The sequence below is a fragment of the Aythya ferina genome (assembly GCF_964211825.1).
Source record: "Aythya ferina genome assembly, chromosome: 10".
In the NCBI taxonomy this organism is placed as follows: Eukaryota; Metazoa; Chordata; class Aves; order Anseriformes; family Anatidae; genus Aythya; species Aythya ferina.
In genome coordinates, this window is record NC_140306.1 from 11485780 (window position 1) to 11508186 (window position 22407).

General features: G+C 43.3%; 1 protein-coding gene and 1 long non-coding RNA gene across 2 annotated transcripts in view; one reads left to right on the forward strand and one right to left on the reverse strand.

The window, feature by feature from the left end:
* The window catches only part of MGLL (monoglyceride lipase), a 63876-nt gene extending 55141 nt beyond the window's left edge, over nt 1–8735 (reverse strand). The window contains exons 1-2 of the mRNA XM_084530774.1: nt 8531–8735; nt 7839–7977 (exon numbers count right to left, since the gene is read on the reverse strand). Of these exons, the coding sequence (XP_084386900.1) occupies nt 7839–7977; nt 8531–8540 (149 nt within the window). The 5' untranslated portion in view covers nt 8541–8735. The remainder of the gene's footprint in view (nt 1–7838; nt 7978–8530) is intronic.
* A 181-nt stretch (nt 8736–8916) lies between these two features.
* On the forward strand, nt 8917–16328 carry LOC311442026. The gene is made up of 2 exons (XR_014696419.1): nt 8917–9860; nt 15917–16328. It is a non-coding gene; the product is annotated as an uncharacterized lncRNA (long non-coding RNA).
* Nucleotides 16329–22407: the final 6079 nt, after the last annotated feature.

Sequence of the window (22407 nt, forward strand, 5' to 3'; positions counted from 1 at the left end):
TTGGTGCTCCTCGCTAAAACCATTTGGAGAGGGCCAGATGATGACTGAAGGCTGACCCTTGACTATCCTTTTAATAAAATGAGATTATGAATGCTGCTTGTGCTGCTCAGAACACAGTTTTTATTACTCCAAGTATTGTAGACTAGCTCTCACACAAAACTAAAAAAAAAAAAAAAAAAAAAGGAAAAGAAGAAAAAGCTTAACCATTAAGTCAGCTAGATGTTATCTCCAATGCAATTTAATTACTTACTGCTTCCTCATCACTCCTCACTCGTTTAGCCCAGCAAATTAAGCTACTGCAGATTTCTGGATTTTGACAAGTGAATTTGAAACCTCGCTGAGATTGTTTTGAATAAGAAAAGTAAAAAATATGTTGAAGAATAATAAAAATAAACCCGTCTTTCTGGCTGGTGAACTAGCTAACCTGCTGTCACTTAGAGAAAATTTAACCAACTTTCTGCTCTATAAAGGGCCAAAGGTTTAATTTTTTTTTCCCTCACTCTGCAGTCTTCAAGCTTGAACAAGGAAGAGACAAAAAATACAGAGCAAACTCTTTTTAGCATAGAACACATATGTGGCTGAAAAAGCTCAGTAATCTTTCTTGTTTATTAACTCTATAGTAGTTTGTGCATTTTCTCCTTGCCCATCTATACACAATATTGCAGCAAATGATCACTACCTTATTACAACTGAATGGCTGGCTCTAGACCAGTTGTCAATATTTTGTTCCTTTTTTTTTTTTTTTTTTTTTTTTTTTTTTTTTTTTTTTTTCCCCTCACTTGTCTTTTTTTTAGTGGATTGCTGCTGAGGCAATTTACTTGTAGCTGAAAAGCCGAGAACAACTAATGCATCACTTAGTAGACTTTTTAAATCTCTCTTCAAACATCAATCACTCTTCAACCACCAAACCTCAATGAATAATCTACTCTCTCTAGCACCAATCTGTCACCTTGCTTACATCATTAACCTGTATGACTATACCCAATTTTAGATGAGGAAACAAAAGCACAGAGAAATTAAGAGTCCAATTATTTAAATTTATGGTCATTGTGCCATTGGCAATTGAGAGTCTTGACCGTGTTTTTTGCCTGTTCTCTGCTCCTCGTTGACTTCTGTATTCTGTTTTCTGATACTAAATTTTCTAGGTCCAGCAATCTGCCTTTGCCATCACTTTCAGATTCAGAGGATTCAGAGTCTCGCTCCCACCATCAAGTGAGGGTATGCCACACAGAAATGAAGACAGATCCTGACTGGAGAGCAAGTGCCTATTACTCAGAAGGGGAGTCTCTGTCATTCCAGTGTAAGTACTCTTGAAGTATGGTTTTACTTGAGGTATTGATATCATCAGAAAATTTACCCTGGTGCTGGTAATTTCCGCCCTGTAGGTTAATAAACCATATTGATAGAGTGTCACAGCATTGGTGCTGGCAGAGTAGGGGCAGGGATGTATGGGTATAGTCAAGGGTGTAACTCTGGGTTGTGATGAGGCAAGGGATCAGCCTAAACATAATTTAAGGAATCTATGAGTAGGATGGAACAGTATTTCTTTGGATACTTTAGGGTAAGGAGAATCAGCCATTTGCTGTCAGAGTTTTGTCACATCTTTTGGATAAGCGACAATGGAAGGTTGTTAAACACTAATGGCTCCATTCAAGTGAAAGCACATTAGGACAATGGGATGCCTGGACCTAGGAAGGCAACTCAGCCAAATGTGTCTGCAGGGATGGCTCTTAGAACAATGCAATTTCCCTAGAAGAACAAAAAGATCAGATGCTGGCTCTGAAAAGCACAAAGGCACAGCAGCTTGAGGGGAACTTCCAAGGAGACACAGGCCAAATCCTCTGCAACTGGCATCTAGAAAAATACCCTCTTCTAGCCAATGCATCTCTAGCAGCCAACTCTTGTAGATGTGTTTGTGATGATCTAGAAAAGCTGCTTTGTGTTCCCAAGGGATGTTCAAGAGTACTGAAGAAATTGAGGCAAGGAACTGTGTGCAACTGCTTGTATTACTTTATCTAAACCTATATATTTCGTGGGCTCTTGCATCTGGAAGCCTGATAGAGTTGATGAGTTTGTCAAGTTCAACTTTGGCACCACCCTTAAAACTTAACTGGCTTAAAGCGCTCCCAGTTTGATGCCATGAAGGAAATTTATGCAACAGAGGCTAAGCGGAGAGTCAGTGCAGGGCCTGGCCTGCTCGGGCTAGAGACTTGGAGGGACAGGTAGGGCATCTATTGGGTCATAGTACAAAGCCAGTACTGATCACCACACTCGTAATCCAATTTAAATGAATTTAATTACTTGCACCAGAGGAGCAACATTTGCTCAGCCTTCAGTGTCTGGCAGAATAATGAGCAGAAACTTAGGTTCTCAGCACAATCTCAAGATCGTTTTTGTTCTTTTCCTCTACCTCTACATCTGACATTGACTGTGTTGGATAGCACAGTTTCCAAGGATTCATCAGGTTAGTGGCAGAGAGAACCAAAATTGTCATGTCAGGACCAGGATGACATTTTAATGAAATTTTAGAGATTCACCACAAGGAACTCCTAAAGTCACCTTGTTCCCACACACCAGCATGCGTGTAGTTGCACTGTCCTGCAGGAAGTTGCACATTTGTGCTTAGAAACTGATCCTAACAGTGCCATGACTAAAAGTGGCAGTTTAATAACCACTGTTATTCTCTTTGCTATTTGCCTTTTTCCTTGGATTCCGTGGAAAAAAAACAAAAGCAGATTTGCTTCTGTCAGATATTCCTGTAGGGACTGAAAAAAAACTATTCTATTAAGAAAAGCTGCTGGAAGCACCCACAGCAAGAACCAGAGCTGCTCTCCTACCTGTCAAAGCGTCCCTCTTAGGCGAAGCTGGTTTATTAATTTGCCCACCCCCTGGAAATGGACAAGAAATCATGAAAGCTTGCCCCCATTCACACTGAATAAGACAGTCACATAGAGCAAAAAGAACATAAGAATTTAAGGAACACATACAGCTGATGAATTGGAAAAGGGAGGCTTTAGAAACTCAGGCGATAGCAATATAGCACAAAAAGCCTGGAATGTTGGTTCGACAATGATAATCGTTAAGCAAAAAGCTCTTATTTCCCCTGAGCACTGTGTATGATGTGATCAGACACACAGAGAGCTCGATTCATCCTACGATAGACGATGCTGACATCAGTCACTTTGCACCACACAAATTTGGCCCTTATGCATTAGTTTGAAGTTGACCTCATTAGCACAAACAAAAGTGTTCTTCCAGAGTGGCACTGAATTAGAAATTCCCGCAAGTATTTCAAGAGACTAGCACAGTATAATTAGAGACGTTACAATTAGTGATTCCGTTTCCTTTCCTTTGACTTCACTTCAGTTTATTTATTTCTTTAGTCATTTTGGAAGGGTCTGAAAGTCAAATTCAGCCTTGTCATCTGCTCATGCTGGGAGCAGTGCTGTTCTTCTGGAAATGCCATGGAAATGCTGATAACGAGGTGCCAAAATCAGCAAGCAATATTCACAATTTAAGGGCCAGTTCAGATATAAAGGCAGTTTGTATTTCTGCACCACAGGCACTTCTGCAAAGTCCTTCGGGAAGAGAGAAATATATTTTCTCCTTATTGGCTTGCTCTTTTATTGCTAGCAAGTCGAAAGAATGACAGGCATTTCTGAGAAGAAAAAAAAAAAAAAAGCAGATAGAAAAGAGGGTGGTTTTTGTTTGTTTCATTTTGTGTTTTTAATCACACTTTGCATGTTTAGAACTGAGAGAACTCCAACAAATACAGTGTTTACTCCGACAATTGCACTCTATCCACCTAAACCATGGTCACAATGTCTAAGGTTGAGCCACACCATTTCACTGTACATTAACAATCAGCCAGGAAAACATATGTGGCCCGCACATGTGTCTCAGCTTCAGGCAGCCTCCTCGGGCAGTGTACTTCAATTGCCAGCAATCATCTAAGTGCACTCGGAGACCCCTACGTGAGGAGGCACACAAGCATCGTGCTAACTAGCCAGATAATGATTTCTGTTTGACTGATGAGGAAGCTCAGATACGAGGATGTCTGGATATTGAGGATATCTTCTAACTGCGAGCACCTCAAGCATTGAGCATCCAACCTAGAGCAACTGGTTTATGCTTATTTATAGGCTGAGCGCTGAGAATCACTGTCTCTGCTTGAAGTCAACGGTGGCTGCAGGCTATCAGCACCTTTCAAAAACTAAGCTGGGTCAACAAATCTCACAGGGTTTATTTGAGGTCACACAGAGGGGCTGAAAGTGCCCCAGCACAAACTGTTTATACTTATCTAGGCAGCGATTCAGCTGAAGCATCCAGACAAGGCTACGACGATACAGAGCAGAGAGGAAAAGAAGGTCATCTCTGACCTTCTCCAAGCCCTTCTGGGGCCTCAAAGGAAATATCTTGACTTCTCCTGACTTTCCTTCCCCTTCCTCATCCCACCTCTATTCTTAGCAGCTTTGTCTGAGAGCTGGGAACAGAGCGCGGTTCTTAATTCCTCACCTCCTCTTACCTCATGTTTTGACTCAGATGGCTCAGGGTGGTGGCAGGGGTTTTAACCTTGCATGGAGCTGTTGTTTTTGTTTACACAAAAACGTGTTTCCATTAAGTAGGATTTCCTCAGCTACCGGGACACGCCACAGGCATGAGATCAGCCTGTTTTGGTACCACTGATTTAGTTCCTCCAAACAGCATTACATGGTCCTGAAAACTTTCTGCCTCCCCAGACCCTAAGCTCTGCCTCACCAGTGAGCACCAGTTACCTTCTGTCATGCTCCACAAACCTTGCTCTTGGCACAACTGAAGAAAACTACACCAGAACATAACCACATATTCCTCCCGGCCGCATTCAGCATGACCACTTAATTACATTTTTGGCTGAAACTGGCCCAACAAGAAGGGTAGCTTGCAGGGCTGCTGGCCAGGGAAGCTGCACCTGCATTGCCGCCAGCAAGCAGTACAAGACACCCTGTCCATGGCTCTCCTCTTGGGAGTGACTTCCCACCCCAAAAAGAAGCAAAAACACTGTCCTCCCCTTCCTTAGTCCCATTAATATCTACTCTATCTACCCCATCTAATCACTGTGACATCTGAGTGCCTTTGTGTGTCAGCTTCCTGCGAAGTAATCACCTAAATCCCCCTCTGAAACAAAGCAGACAGACCCTGCTGAGGAACTCACAATAGGTGCCTTTCACACACACCACAACCTTGGCCTCGGTGGCACTTACAACAAAGCATCCATATGTGCACCAGCACGGGCTGATCAGTCGGATCAACACCACGCAGGATCAGAGCCTGGGTATTTGTGCCCGTGAAGCAAAAGAGCCTTACAAAATTTCCCATCTTCCTGACAAACCTTTTTTTTTTTTTTTTTTTTTTCCTTTAATGCTACAGCACATTAGTCCGGCACAGCCTTTATCCACCTTTGTGTGCCCGTTTGAGGAGATAAAAGAGAAGCGCCAGCTCTGAAGGGCAATGTCTGCTGGCTGGCCCCACTCTCAGAGAGCATCTAGCCATTGTTTGCTCTTCAACCCCAGGCTAGTGCTACTTTTTAATTTTTCCTTTGGCAGATATCCCGTTTTTTTTCTCCCCGGGGGGTGGATCAAGGATGGTAAGTTCTGTTCTAATTGAAGCCAAGTCAATGATAACCTTTGGGCATCTGCAGAGAAAAGGTATTTCTGCAGCCCTGGCTGGGACTAGATGCATAATGGATCAATGCAAGATCCCACCGTTTGACTGCTATAGCATCATTCATTAGTGTTAAGATTTCAACCCGAATCAACAATTGAGTTAGAAGATTGAAAGAATTACCTTCAGTATTTGAAATAGAATAATTGTAACAGGCCAGTAAAAGTCCCCTGAGGTGTCTCTCTCTCCCTCTACATATATATAGATCATTTTTGCTGAACATTTAAAATTAGATGAAAGTTGCCAAGCTTCTACATATGAAGCAGAAAAAAGCTGAGCTGCTTCTCAAAAGTGAGAGGGAAAAAATGTATTTTTGGTTTGCCTATCAAAGCACTTCGGGAGCATTCTTGACTGTAGAATCCAGGCACTAACTTGCTGCTCAGTCACTTCCAATCTCTCTCACACATAACAATGCCAAAAGAGCTAATAATAAACAGCACGCCTCCTCCTTAAACACAAACACACAAACACACACAGACACACACACATACATGCACTTAGGAACCACTTGTAAATGAGCAACACTGATCCCATCTACTTTTGTTGTTACAAAACTAGGGCAGGCTCTCTCAATTAACTGCTTGGTGCACAGAGCCGTAAAAAAAATAACTACCCAGAGGACTTAGACACCAAGTTTTAACTCTCAGTTCTTTATCAGCCTTTCATTTCTTGATCAAAGACCCCTCCACTCACTACTAATTTGCTAAGAAATTAAACATGAAAAGAGAAAGTAATTCCACTACTGGGTGAAGAACATTGTGGGCACTTAATGATTAATTAGCATTACAATATGAGACAGCCTGATTTCACAGTAGAAGCTTGTTTTGATAGCTTTTTTTTTTTTTTTTTTCCTCTCTAGTAGAGGAAATCTTCAGGCTGGTGCAAAGGATATGTAAAACACCAGTGCCAAAAACTTTCCTCTCTGTTTCTGAAAGGCAGTGATTAGAGGTTACTATAAAATGCATCGTGGACCTGGTGATCTTAAGCCAAGTCCCATGTCCTAGAGCCCAAGAAGTGCAACAGAGCTACAGGGGGGTGGCTGCACAGTGCTGCTCCCTGGGGACAAGGTGGCAGCGTACACTGCTTAGGTGCTCGCCACCACCCGTCTGTAAGCCACTCGTGTTGCCCCTTTGGTTGGCGGGCACAAGTTGTCTGACTTACTGGGTGGTCAAGGAAAAGGTGGGACTCCTTTTGAGCTTGAACCACTTTTCCTGCAACTGTTTATTAGTTGTTTAAACTTAAATTTAAAAAGATCAACATAGCTTTTCCTGTTGGCCTGAACTAAAAGAAAAAAATAAAACAACATTCAGACTTTTATAAAGTAGCTACCTGTACAACTAGTGGTAGTAAAACACACATCAAGCCAGAATCTTACAGCAGATACTGACAGAAAGAGGAACAATCATAAGTAACTATGGGAGAAACACAGATAGCTTTCTATAGCAGACCACAATCAGCACATAATAAGCACAGAAAGACATTACAGTAAGGGGATTATGTAAATTATGAAAAAATACATTATTTACATTTCTCTATCTCAGTCCTTGTCTATGTTTATTACTGAGTTTAGTTTTGAAATCACAGACAGTTTCCAGTGAGAGGTCCTTAAATCATTCATTAACCATAGATTTAAAAAAAAAAAAAAGCAGTCAAGAAGCAGTGTAGTCAAACCAATCCTGCCTGTTGCTCTGAGATTTGTGCTATTACTGTTCAAACTGAAGTCAGATGCTGCTGTTTTATTTGTTGACAGTAAGAAAATTAACAAGAGTAGACATCAGTAAGCCATCATTTCATCCCTCCCTGATTGCCTGTGCTATTAGTTTGGAGACACTTGTTCATTGCTGGTAGGCACCAGCCACCTGCGTGTGCCAGCCGGTAGCATACTGAAACTGCCAACCAAGCCAGCTGTGCTCAAGTAACTCTAGTTCACATCTGTAAGGCAAACTTGAGGGAGTAAAGGTTTGGGGAATACACTCATCACAGTAGGAGCTCTCTAGATGAGAGGCATCTCTTCTCAGCGGCTCTGTAAAGCTCTATGCACACAGCCCTGGCATGCCAGCCAAGTTAAAAATAATAATCACATGAAGAGAGGCTTATTTACTGATAGTCAAAAAGGGCATTTGCTTGGAAGTGCTCACCTGGCAGCTGTTGCTGGCTTCCAGTACCTGCAGAAGAGATGCTGCCCGTCAGCGTTGATGATGTGGGGCAGGTCTTTGTATGGGATGTTTTGAGGACTCCGCTTTGGCGAACTTTCCTCTGGCATTCTGGAGGAATGACCTGCAAGGTGTTAGAAGAAACAAGAGAGACTTTAAGACAGGTGAAGGCAAGACAGAGGCTGATGAGCTTGGTAGCCACGGACATTCAGGAAAGTAAGGCAAGCACCACTGATGGAAGTCTCCCTCCAAAGCCCCATCCAAACAGTCCCCCAAATCTTTCCTGCTTTAAACTGAAACAGAGCATTTTTGTTCAGAAAAGGCTCTCATTTGGGGGGGAGGACACTGAACGGGGGGGAAAGAAGGAAGATCAATCCACCATTACTACTTCAGTACAGCTTTCCCTCTCCCACTTCTCCCATCTGTGTTTATTTGTGAAACGGATCTTAAAAAGAATATTTTAGCTGCAATCAAGTGCAGATTGTACAGCAACCGCCACAGCTATGAAAAGACAGCTGCATAAAAGATTTATCTCTGTCTCAACATCTCCGAAGAAGAGCGGAGGGCTCGCAGCAGCAGAGGGCTCTGCTTCATCATGAAGATCTTCTCCGACATCTCCAACAGCAAGGTGGTGGCGGTGGGGAGCGCAACATTTCCCAGCAGAAATGGAAACGAACCTGTTTTCATCCTGTGCAAGGCTTGGCATTCTAGTGGGAAGCCGGCATGGCGAGGCAAACAGCTGAGGCTTTTCGCATCTCGCTGCGGAGCCGCTCTCACAGCCCCCCGAGCACGCAGCCCCCCCGGGGGGCTCCGGTGCCGGGCGGGCTGCTCGGGGCTCGCCGCCGCTCCTCTCGCCGCTTTGCTCTCTCTCTTTGAGAAAAGTCGCTTGGGTAATTTCACCACTTCTTGTTCATTTCATCACTTTTTTTTTTTTTTTTTTTTTTTTTCCTCTCCCTCTTCCCCCCCCCCCCCCTCCCCTCCCTTCCCCTCCCCTTCAAACAAATCGCGTGTGCGGGCTGAAGTGGCGGCTGAAGTGGGAGGGGAAGGGTGGGGAGAGGGAGGGCTGGCGGGTGGGAAAAGCTGCAGCCCGCTTTCCAGAAGCTGCTGCACACATCAAAGGCACCTTGAACGCACGCAGCTGGGGCAGCGCGCAAAGTTCCTGCGGCCGCAGGTTGTTTGCAACTTTCCTGCCTGCTGCCGCCGGCGGGGTCGCGGCCCCGGCGGCGGGGGGAGCCGAGGGATGGAGGGACGGGGGTTGGAGGGGGGGGAATCCTTTTATCCCGGCGAGCCCCGCCGCCAAGCAGCCTCGGGTGCAGCCCAACTTGCCCAGAGGGAGGGAGGAGGAGGAGGAGGAAGAGGAGAGGAGGAGGAGAAGAAAGAGGAGGAGGAAGAAAAGGGAGGAGGAGAAAAGGAGGAGGAGGAGGAGGAGGAGGAAGGATTCGAGCACCCACTCCAGCTCAGGTCTTTCTGGGCTCGGCTCGCTGCCCTAGCACCCCACCAGGAGCGGAGCAGCGCGATGGGCACCGGTGGCTGTACCCCGCTTTCCCCCCCTTTTTCCATCCCCTCGGTCCCCCCCCGGTTCCCCGGGGGCTGTCCAGCTCGGGGGGCTCCTCACCGGCTCGGCCTCACCCGCCGGGGCTCCTCCTGCCCCTGCCCCTCCCGGGCATCCCCGGCACGGATCTCCCTTTGTGGTCCCCAAGCCAAATTTTGGGGTCAGATGGGACACGCAGGGAAGCTCGGGTCTTCCAGGCTCGGAGGAGCACCCCAGCACCTTGGTTTGCACCCTTGGTGCATAAAAGCGATTTAACAATCCAACATTTAACCAGATGTAGTGCGGGTAATTACCAGAGCTCATACTCAATACATATGTTACAGCTGTATAATTGGAGATATATTTTATGGCACATGACATTTGCTTATGAAAATTGTCGCAGCAAGCTTCCCCACGGTTGAAATAGCTTCCCAGCCCAAAGGCATCCAGATACTGAGTTTTGTCATTTAATACTGGTAAGTGCTTAGCATTTATTGAGTGCTTTCAATTTGTTTGTATTAAGAGCACAGATTCAGGCCTTTTATGTTTCATCACGCTAATAATATAAACTTTAATTTTTAGATGCCTACATATAATTACAGGTCTCAGGGCTTTTTAAGAAGAGGCAGCTCTTTGCAATATTTCTTAAAGCTAGGCAATGTGCTCAGTAAGTCCAAACCTCTGAACAAAGGCTGAAGGAAGGAAAAAAATACATGCGAACAATAATAACAATAAATGCAAAACCTCTGAGATGACCATACAAAAAAATAAAAAGGAAATCAAAAGCAGATTTTTTCCTCTTTCAGTGTCATTTATATTAAATGCCCTAGAGGGGGCTTTAGTTATAAACTGCAAAAGAAAAATTACATATTCCTGTAAGTGCTATTGTTTAACAAAAAACGTTTATGGCTGCTTATAATGAGCAAGATTTAGGTCAGATGGGGTCTTGGCCAGAGTCCTGGGAGCTGTACTTGGAGGTGTATAATTTGCTAGGCCAGCTACCGGCTGCGCAGGGGTGGGTGGTATTAAAGAGCTATCGCCAGTCAGCTCCAGAGCTGGGAGAATCAAGGGCATGTTTGTTTATTTAAAGGAGGCAGATCAGATAATAACTGGATTAAAAAGAGAAGAAAGAAGGGAAGACCCCTCTTCCCCAGCTCACACAGTTTATCAGCCAGGAACACTTTATGCTTCCCTACAGCGGTCTGTGAAACCTGATTCGAGGGGCAGGCTCCTCTCCCGCTGTGGTGCTGGGAATATCCGAGTTCCCAGGGCCACAGAGAGGTGGGGAAGACGAGGAAAAATCTCTGCCCATAATTCAAGATAAAAATAGCATCTGAAAGCAAATGACCTTTGCTGGGACACAAGGATGGGATACTGCCTTTGAGAGCCTGCCCTGGTCAGCCCGGATGCGTGACCCACTTGCCATGCAGCCAACCTCTGCATAATGGCAGCAGGGCTGTGGTCCAGCCTGCGCTCTCTGCCAGGCCCAGGGTCTCACTGTCACACAGGAGTGGACGAGAGGAGCATGAACCAACCCATAAGTTCCTTCTCTCCATCATTCTTGAGCCCACAGGAATTTGGGGACATTTCTTTGCATGGATAGCACACACCTCCCTCCCGTCTTGTGATAACATCATAAAAATGAATGAGATGCAAGCGATGACTATGTGCATTCTATTCATAGGGAGTTTAAGCTGTGAATGAAAATCCACCTGAGAAAACTGTATTGAGTCTGAAGGATTCACCCAGCAGATACCAAAACAATACACAAGGCTTGAGCAGGGCATGTATTGCATGCTGGGATCCTGGTGAGAAATCAAAGGGATGTGTGAGCATGCAGTATTTAAGAGACTATAACAACTTCTCTTGTCTCTGTGGAGTGAAATACATTTTGGAAATACAGTTTAAGCTAAACCAACTTCTTAATAAAAAGTAGAAACACACTTGGTGAATCTTTACATTAACTCAGTAATCACACTTTGAAGAGAAAGGTGTTTGTTTTATTAAAGACTGAACCCTGCTTAATTTAAGCAAATCCATTGATGTCTAAGGAGTACAAAGAAAAAGATTAGGCCTTCAAATGAGGCAAATTTTAGGAAAAGAATCAGTTTATGAAAAGATAGTGAAAAAAAACTGTCATGAGAAGTTTTTATGACAACAAGGGGAGACAGAAGAAAGGGGAGCACTGGATGGATGGGAGACATCATGGAGGGCTGGAATTTAATTCTGATTTTGGGGCAGGGGAATGAGAGAGAATTTTCTTTGTCATTAGGTTTTCATTCACAAAATGAATTTTTAATGGGTCATATCTTGTTGGAATGCAGAGGTAAGTAGACTTTATGAGTTCCCTCTGCTTTGGTTGACAGTATCACACTCCTAAATTGTGAAGGAGCATTGCCTGGGAGGGGGATTTGATGGAGTGCGGGTGCTATGCCATGTGTGATTCTGCTGGACAGTACCTCAAGGAGAACTTTTGATGATGAAAAGGAGGAAAAAAATAATAGAGGAAGATGCAATGACAAAATACCTAAGTAGTACATGGTCGTGGAAGAATCCCCTCCAACAGAAAAATGCTTGAATTTACAGTAAGCAGGGAGCAGCTGGAGAGCAGCAGACAGCACAAGAGGGAGCACATGGGAAACAGGGATAGATGAAGCATGAAGAGGAAGAATTCAAATCAAGTGAAAAGCAAAGAACCCGATGTCACTAAAGCTGTCAGTGCAGTCATGCTTTTGGTTTTGCCCTTCTCTTTGGCTATTTGTTTTATTTATCCCTAGACAGAGTCCAGTTAGTCATCTTATTGGTGCAATCTGCCTTGGCTTGCCTGTTGGTATCCTGAGTAAGACATATCCTGGAGTAGGCATTGAACTCAACTCTTTCTGTTTTCCTATAAAATATCTATTTTAATGCATTGAAGCCAAAAACTAAACTTGGTGTCGGGCAAACCAGACCGAGGAAGAAAATGTTAAAGGACAGTGTTTTATTGATCAAGTTGAGCTTAATGATATCAGCAGACATGAAAATGAGCCTGGCATTGGTCTGCAATTCTACAGTGCCATGTACCTCTTCTCAAACTATTGCTAAGTGAGATGGAGAAAGGTTGAAGGGTTAGCACGGGAATATGTGAGTACCACAGAGACAGCTTGCAGGTTTCCATCAGTTTGTTGCTTATCAGTAATTTCTTTTTCTGTTTTCATTTGCTCTAATCACAGAGGGAATAGAATTATTAGAGGAAGCTGCAAGTGGTTTAATACCTCTAGATGCTAACTACAGTGAAGTAATAAAGTATTTTTATCATGTAAATGAAAATAATTAGCGATAAATATAGCACTAATTTTTTGTAGGTAATAGAGGTAATAAAAATACTGCAAATCCTGCTGTCATTAGAAGTCACTTATAAATTTGTGACTGCAAACAGTAGCTATATGAGTGAAGTGATTGGTATTCTGCCTGTGCTACTAATTTGACAGGACCAAAAATATCCACTTAAAAATACACTGCTTGGATATAGGTTTCAGTCCTTTAAACTGATGTATAGAGAATGACCCATCCTACATATATGCTAATTTCAGAGCCAGTTGCTTTTAATTACAGAAGCAATACATGTTCTGTTTGGTGGTTGATTTGTTGATTTTTTAATTAAAAAACAAACAAACAAAACCCACCAAGAATATTAATACCAGATTCTGAGACATTCTTAGTAAGAAAAAAATTAACAGGCATCCTCCAAAGGTAGCAAATTCAAAATGAAAGGGTGAAACTCACCCTAAAGTTTTGTCTGTAGAGGGAAAATTGCCAGAGTTATTCTAGCAAATCTCTGCTTGAGTATAAATATGATTTTTTGTTTGTTTGCTCGTTTTTTAAATTCTCGTGTAACCTCAGCAGTGCCCCACGGGAAAGGGCCTGGGTAGGTGCTGCAGATAAGAGCTCCCTGCTTGGATTTCCCAGTGCTGAAGTCCGGGGCTGTGCAGGCGTTGCAGCGAGGAGTGCAGCTCGCCGGCACTAGAGGGCACAGCAACAGCTCCTCTGGAGCCCCTGGACACGCTAACCCTAACAAATCCGGCTCCCTAATTAGTGTGGGTGAGATTTAAAGCTTTTTTTTTTTTTTTAATCATTTTTTTCACTTTATCATTAGAGGGTTTACTTAAAACATATATCCCTTTTTATCTCTCTGGCCCGGTGGTGGTTTCTAAATAAAAGTTTCCTGTAAAGAAACACAATTACTCATTTTCCCTCTGGATTTACACACATCAGGAGAATAAACTCCAGTGTCTGATACCCTAGACAAGCACACTGCTGCAACACTTGAAGGGAAATCCTGTCCTTGTCACGGTGAGGACAGAGAGATTAACGAGTCTGCTACGGGATGGCATTTCCTATTTTACTGCATGTAGCCATGTTACTGCTGATACAGCGTTGGTCACCTCTATAGGACCAGGGTTTTATGACAGAAAATATCATTAAAAGGTGTCCTAAAGGAGAATACTCTTAACTTTGAATTTTAATATGCATAAAAATCAGCTCTAAAATAATCTTATATTTTTTCTACTGCTGGAATTACATTCTCAATTTTGAGAAGTACCTGCCCATTCCTTTTCTCATTTCCATGACAAATGATGGCTGCGTATTCCACTTTACCAACCCAACATCATTGTATCAGGACAAAATAATACAGCAAAAAGCTACAGCTATTCTGTCGTGGTTAGAGTGGTGCTTTATTTTGGTAGCCAAACTGGAAGCACTGACTGGAGAAGAGTTATTATTGTGCCGCCTGGTTTTCTTGCTGCTTTGCAATTGACAAAGCATCATTTATCATGCTTTGCATTCCAATTTTTCTTTGCATGTTTTCCAGCTCATCATAACATAATTATGTTTCTGTTTCTTCCAGCCAGGGGCCGATATTTTCTTTTACTAAGACAACAGCTGCACTGCACAACCTTGATGAATCCCCATAAGGGTAAATGTGTCTGTGGTGCTTGTTTCTGCCTTGGCAACCCAAATGTTCAAGATCTTTTTTATGACAAATGTTGTTTTAAAAAAGCACCCAACCCTGGTGCTTTCATAGCATTTTTCAAAGTTAGGTTTTATGTTGTAATTTAGATTTGAAATATTAAATGTCCTGGCGGGTTTGCAATTTTAAGGCTTCTCTTCTAACATTTCTTTTTTGTAGTGTATAGATTTGTAAATGCTGAGATGGAATTTTATAGGGCCATAATAATTGATATTAAATTTATTTTTTGAATGCAACTGATTTTATGTGTGAGTATCAGCACAACATAGAGGTATGTGTTATGCTCCTAAAAGGCATCGTAAGGCAGCTGTGGTGGTACAGGTGAGTCATGTCCTACCTTGGCCTCGGTTGCTCCAGCCACACTGAAAGGTAAGGGTAAATATATCAGCCTGGTTTATGAAGTGCATTAACTACTAGTGTGGAAAATGTCATGGAAGACATGGTGGTTTTATTATTACTTATTGAGATATATTATTTAACTCTAATTTGGTGCATTGTACCTGAGATTTTGAAGTGGTTTCAAAATATTTTTATTTTGCAAGGGAGAAATCAGAACAGAGACAAATAGGGCTCAATACTGGAGGTAAGCCAAGGGCTGAATCCATTCTTAATGGCTTCCAATTTTGTTTACCCAATTATACAATTACTATTTCCAACCTCATCTCAAAATACAGCATCAGAGCCCCAGGAACAACTCAAGCAGTAACTTTTCAGTCATTAAGGATTCCCTAGATTTACAAGTACAGGGAATACTGTGCCCTGGACAATATCATGGGACAACTGCATTCTTCAGGGCAAAGTGTTCCCTCCAATTTTGCTTTCTATGCTAATGTCTTGGGTGTTATTACTGCTGCCACCACTGTTTGAAGTTTTGCTATATTTCAGGAGTAAAATTACAAACATTTTATACATGAAGGCAAGAGTTTTAGCTTATGATCACTCTTAGTTACATCTATGTGCTCAGTGAGCTAAGGATGCTTTGGGATGTGTGAGCACAAAAGCATAGGTAGGAATGTTTCAGTTCTGTCCAACACATTGATTACTGGTGTAATTGGCTGAAGGGCTCTTTGGTGTTGATAGGAAATGTACCTACTTAGTCAGGGCTAAATTCATCTTCCATCCACAAATCATGAGTTTTAGCTGTTGCCAGAGAAGGTAGTAGGCTTATTGTTTTGGATATACGTTGAACTTATGGATGATGAGAAGAGTTTGCTTTGTGTTATTTCTTCCTTATAACCCCATGGCAAATTCTGGCAGATTCTGCCCATGTATTTTATATATATATATATGTATGTATGTATATTTTCTCATTTATCCTTGGTTTCTCTACTCTGGCCACTCACACACAGTCAATGTAAGGCTGTGTAAGATGTGCATTTTCTTTCTGATTCATGTACAGTAATTACTTCCTAACATCTGCCTAACAGATTTTGTAAGAAAAGTAACTCTGCAAATATTAAAAAAAAAAAATTAATGTATGAAATCTTTGAAATCTCTATTACTGGGTTTTGTTATCCACAGCTGACTGGATTCATTCCCAGCCAGGAAGCTGGTTCAGCAAAACAGCTGCATTAGTTATTTAACTGGAGGCCTGATTCTGCTCTTGCTCACCCTGATGTAAATCAGAAGTAGTACTGGAGAAAGTGAAGAATATCCATCAAGCAAAGAGCATATCAGAGGAGTTGTCAGCATTATGGTATGGAACAACCAGGGGAACTCTAGCATTTATTCTGCTTTCCTGGTACAGGAACTGCATAGTGTCCTACAACAACCTTCCACCAAGCACACAGCTCACTCCTGGCACTATTCTCGTGTACATGCACTGCGGTAGCACCAAGCAGACAAAAAAATAAGGTCCTGTTGTGCTCAGTGTTGCAACTCAATACCACAAATTCACATGTAACTTATTCTGTAGTAAACACCATGTTCACTATTGTTTGCATCTGGTTCTTAATTGTTCCCTCTCAGTTATTTGATTTTTACAGTATCTGCTACAAATTACTTTACAGCTCCTAGTGCAGGAAAACATGCTCATTGGTTTTCCTCCTAGGCTCGACTGATGCATACAAAGATTAACTCAGAAGCACGCTTTGGGAAAGAGGATGTCAAATGAGAAGCAATACAGTAAAAAAGAGGATAGAACATCCATAAGCACCTGAAGTATTTCATACAATATTGTATCTCAAGACAGCAAAAGATTGGTACCAGAGCCTCATGTGCTTTGGAGACGGACATCTTCAATCCTCCAGGCCTTTAACAGCCTGCCTATTTGATTGTATTGCAAAGTTACAGCATGTGCTGGTAATAACATCCAAAGCTACCGTATTTCGGTGTTCTTCCCCCAGTCCTCAGCCTGCTTCCCCCGGCACAAGATATTTGTAATATCTTGGATACAACCTTTGATTCTCTTGTTTGTTTCTCTTAGTTTTGTTTGTGCTTTGGAGTCCCAAGCATCTGCAGTGGCTGTGAGCTGGTAATATCAGTGCAAATCCCCTATGCAGACCTATCAGCAGGGTTCCCTGAACTCCTGTACATAGGAATCTTATAGTTCCCAGCATTCTGCTTTGACACCAGTACCTGTATTGATTTTACTTGTTGAATTTTCCTGGTACATTACTGAATCTTCTCTGGAGTTACAGCAACTTCCTTTTGTAGAAATCTAAGGTTTGGAGATGCTACCCTTCCAGGCAGGAAGAAAGCACTCGGCTTCTGTATGAAGGCACATGCATTAAACACCTTCATTCCAAAACCTTGGAACATTTTGAGGAAGAGGACAGCAGAAGGAAAGCCACAACATTTAGCACTTGAGCCACACCTGTGCCATGATGCCTTTATGAGACATGCTGGGCAAGGCACGTGTCCTGAGTCCCATCCTGAGATCCATACCCAGCACCTGAGCTCCTGCAGTCACGTAGTTACAGCAGTTTAAAACAAGGATAAACTTCCAACCTTTGATGCTGTGGGACTCAGTCTGAAATGTGACAAGGTGAAACCAAGCCAGTGATACCAGCCTGAGTCCAAGGTCTCCCTCTTCAGGCAAGTCTCTGCCGTGGCTCTTCTGTTTCCACTTATGCCCTCCAGTTTCAAGGTTCTCCAGCAATATGTTCTGCAACAAACTGGGATTTCGGGGCAACTTCAGTAAGATTAGAAATATATCCTGCTGCTGCTTTGCGATCTGTCAACATGAATGATTCATTCAACACTGAACCCCTTGGCCATTCATATCTATATGATGATCAAATATATTTTTAATTATCAATCTGAGGTAATTTTTTTTTCTTCATACTAGACAATACCCAACTGTATTGTAAGAGCTGTTGGGAGCAAGCCAGAGAATTTGGCAGCAAGACATGGAACATTTGGGCTTTCGACACTTAGGAGCATATGGAAAGAGGTTTGGAAAGGTGCCACATGGGGTGTTACTTGGAAGATGCTACATTTCTTCATCGTTTTTTGTGGACAGAAGAAATTTCACTTTTTTGAAGGATCCTAATTCCTGTTCTTTTTCTGTGATGTACTGCTGCTCTGGAACTAACCACTATGTTCAGTAGCAAATAAGCTGCATGTTTATGGGCAGCTGCAGATGGGTAATTATACAGGTGACAGTATTACAGATCTTCCCAAGTTCTTACCTCCAAATTCATGAGATCCCTCACAGCTGAACACAAAAGGCTACAGTCTGGTGACTCAGACTACGGAAGGAATGAGGATGCGTGGTTCCTGGCCTGAGCCAGGATGTGTGCCTCTTGCTGAGGACAAGGCTCTGCGAGGTGGTCCATTATTCCTGCTCCCCCTGCGGCCAGCTGTCCCCCCATCAACACAACACCCATGGACAGATGGACACTTTGGGCTGTCCACCTCTGGCACGTACTTTCATCATGTGGGAATGGGAGAGAGGAGCCACCTCCAGATGAATGTTGAGGAGTGGACATCCAAGTAGCAGCAGCATCTTTGGGCCACGTTAGGGACAAATGTCTCATGCCTATGACAGGAGAAGTCCACTTCTCTCAGAGTTATTGCCTCTGTTTGTCAGAAAAGCCATGCATACTTTCCTTCATATGTTGGTAATTCATTTGCCGTAACTGCTGCTTAGGAACACATTTTCATGCATTTTTTGTGGCATAATTGTGCATTAGGTATGGGGCTGAAGCAAATGCAGAATTTATTGGAATATGCAAACCTACATATGTTGTCTTAATTTGCGCTATTGGCACATGAGCCCTGCAGCTCAATGAATTAATCTCTCCAACTGGTAGGAAAGCTCCATCATCATCTTGGTTCAGTGATGAGGGACAAAGGCCAAGAGATCTGCAGGGGCTTGCACCAAGTGATAAAGTCACAGCAGTCAGAACTATGGTCCCACTTTGTGTCCTGAGCAATAAAGCACCCAGCTCTGCCGGGACTACATCTGGACAGCAGGATGGAGGCTCTTCAGGGTTTTTCCCTCAATGCTTGTCCCCTGTAGCTCAGACCAGGGCAGTCTGCAGCTCTTTTTCCCCCATGTGTCTCTGGTTTCCTTCCTGGTGCAGGTGTAAGGGTGGTGGGAGGAGGTGTGTGCCCAGCTCCCCTCCAGCCTGGGTGTGTGCTCATATCGGGGAACTGGGAGCTGCCCTCAGACCCTGAGCTTTGGTTCCAAACTGAGTGTTTCTTGCCCACATGGCCACTGGTGCTTCTTCACTTGCATTTTCATGTCACAGTTCATTTCAACACAGGACAAGTTCCTGTTATTTCTTTGCTAAAGGCATGCTGGGAGTCACCACGGTATCTCCAGGCTATGAAAGGGATGAGCGAAGGCTAAGAAAGTGGCATCCAGGAGCAGGGGCTGAGAGCACGAAGGAACTGGTGACCAGATGGAGGAAGGAGCATTTCCTCTGAAGGAATTCAAAGCCCTGTGGCAATAGCTCTTAAGGATTGACCGTGCAGGTCAGGAGAGCAAAAAAGACAGGAAAAAGCTGAATCATCTGAATGGGATTTATTTTAGAATGAAACCCCTGCATTCCTGAATAAAAGCTGGGAACAATCTGGTGAGTTGGGAGCATTTTTTAGCCACATATCCTGTGGCTGTGGCATTTCTGAACCAGCTAAATTCTTACTTACAAGGTTTTTAGTATTTTATTTCTTCTTACAGGACATGTAAGCCTGACAAACATTACAGTTATTTTTTTCTACTCTGTGTGGCCACAATGGCTTCATGTCCTGCTATTCTGGGTATGCAGTTCCCTTCCTGAGTTTCAATTTTTATCTCCATTTAGAATTCTTCTTTTTGACCCTAACATGGTTATGTCCATAATTTTCTTAGCGACACTAAAAGCCTATAAACTAATGTACAGAACAGCATTTCCACAACCCCCATCCAGTTACATGCTTCTTTGCATCTGTGTTCCCATCTCTACAGATCTAAAAGAAGAACAAATCCTCTCCTATCAGCCCATTCCTTCTGTCTGATTAACTGGCTGCTATCAGGGGTTTTCCTTTGCACTGCTACAGCTTCATTTCCAGAGAAAGAAGCCCAGTGGATGTTAAGCTCCCGGACTGTGGCACCACTGAGAAAAAAAATAAATAATCATATTTCTGTTTCTACCAAAGGGCTGGCAGTGCGTTCTCAGTCAGGCTGCTCTGAAAATCAGCAGCTATTTGCCTGAAGGCATCAGGCAGTGCAGTGTAACTCAGCAATAACTGCTTGTCGGGGGATCAGGAGGGAAGCCCCACAAGAAAGACTATAGGTGCAGGAGCAATTCAATTCAGGGGCTTTCTGTGGCCTTTTATTTTTTAAGGTTGCCTGAATTTGTCGAAGGCTCTTTCATTTAGGCGACAGAAAGGCCTACAAATTAAGCAACATCTAGCTCCTAATGTGTGAAACTGCAATTTGCATACATCACGGCAGCTGCTGAGTCGGCCCTTATTACCTCCGCTGGAGTGTTAATTTAGCCTCAACTTTCTCATTTATTTAAATGAGAAAGCAGCGGGTGGCTGGCATGCCACATTATCCGTGAGGCAACCTGGGATTCAGGTTGACAGAGCCAGGAAGAGCTTTCAATTCAGAGGGACTGCAGGGGTGCTGCTCCCTGGGCTGGTGGACACAGGCGAGCCCAGGGTTGCCCTTGCTCTGCTCTAAAGGTCAGCACTCGTCCTAAAGAAAAAAGAAATCAGTGTTGTGTTTGGACTGAAAAAAAGAGATAATAGGATTAAAATGGATTCTCCGGTCAAGTAAATCTCTCTGTTTTCCCTGTATATATGTATTCAAACTGACATGGTGTATATGGATATGATAACCAACACACCATAACTAGCTGTAGCAGAAGGCACACACAACAACCTCCACTTGCACAGCACCTTGTGAAATGAGGTTCAGCACGGTGATCAGGACCTGAATGCACCCCAGCTCCTCGCCCAGCCGGGAGGATTTTGGAGCCCTCCCTGCCCGCTGGGAGGAGGCAGCAGCTGTGTCCCTGAGGTGCCATGGCCAGCCTGCAGGCACTCAGAGCACGGCTGGCACAAGTGGATGAGCTGACATCACAGGACTACTTGCGTGCTGAAAGTAAAGCAAGATACCAGTCCCTGAGTCAGAGGCTGTCTTACACTCCGGGAAAAGAAAATATGCTCTGCACCAGGAAGGAGAGGATTAAGTCCTAGAAACAAGAAATTGGCCATTCCCAACCAATTCTAGGAACAAATGTAAATGTTGGAGTAATATAGAGCTTCTTACTGCCTCACCGGGGGGGTTGCTGGCTCAATGCCGACATTTTTCCATTTTGCTTGGCACTGACCCTCCCCAGCCTTGTGCCCATGTGCCTGACACAAGCGCAGGGCTGAGGCACCTGGGGGTGTGGAGAAATGGCTGTGCTGGGGAGCACCTACAGGCACAGAGCCATGTGCAAGGGAATGGTTTTGCACCACTGGTTAATGAAGCATCTGTATGCATTTGTCAGCAGAGCCAGGGCAAAATTACAGAACCATGGCGAGAGAGAAAGAGGAGATAAGCTCAGCTCCATGCGTTGGTTGTAGCATTTCAGTCACAACAAAGGAAAATGGTGCCCCAAGTTTAACCAAGCTGATGTAGATCTCTTCTAAAGCTCCGCTCTAATTGACTGTGTCTTGTGTGCCCACACGCTGCTAGCCACGATGCAGCCTTGCCTATGGACAATTTGCATGCACACCACATAATTACCCATCAAAACAGGTTTTCTCCTTTTGGATGAGCTGTAAAGGCCATGTATCTGTTCCCAAAATCAAAGCACACCCTTGGAAACTGGCGGGACTTTTGCCTAGCAAGGCAGTGTTTTTCCAGTAGGTTAATTACAGGATGTTGAGATTCAGAATGGGATTTCTTTGTTCATGCAGCTCCAGAAGGTATGGCACGGCTGGTGCCATGCAAAACTTGTTCTAAGACGTTAAGTTCAACATATATTTCCAAAACACCGATATAGTCACATCAAATGTCTCTCACACCTACTTCTTATCATTGTTTTAAAATTTGCTGTTAAAAGATCATGAGTTTGTTGTATTGCCACAGATATTTTCCATTTGCCATTAGCTTAACCTCGTTCAGCAAAACTTTTGTCTTCGCCCACTTCTCAGCCATTCATTTTTGTAAATCAAAATCACCATGACAACAGATAATGATATTAGAACAAAGGGATTGTGACTTAATTACATGAAGAAGGTGGAAACGGGGTTGGCTTACAGCAGAGAAAGCTTCTATTTCCATCAGACCTAGCCCAAGCCTGATTCACCGCTGCGTTACTCCACTTGTGCAGTCAGAAATTGCTCCTGGCAGCGGAGGGTCCCAGGCTGGCTCAGGGCTGCCCATTAATTCAGGGAATTAACAAGAGGAATGTTCAAAGTTTTGTGAACAATAAAAAGGAATTTGTCTTCAAAAGTGCTAGTTAGCGTTTTTGTGAAGCAGGCTCATTACATTAACTGAAGAAATGTACTCATAAAAGAAACATTGTTATTATTATGGTAGCAGAGTGGTTTCGTATAAATAAAATTTATTACATATATGTTCCACG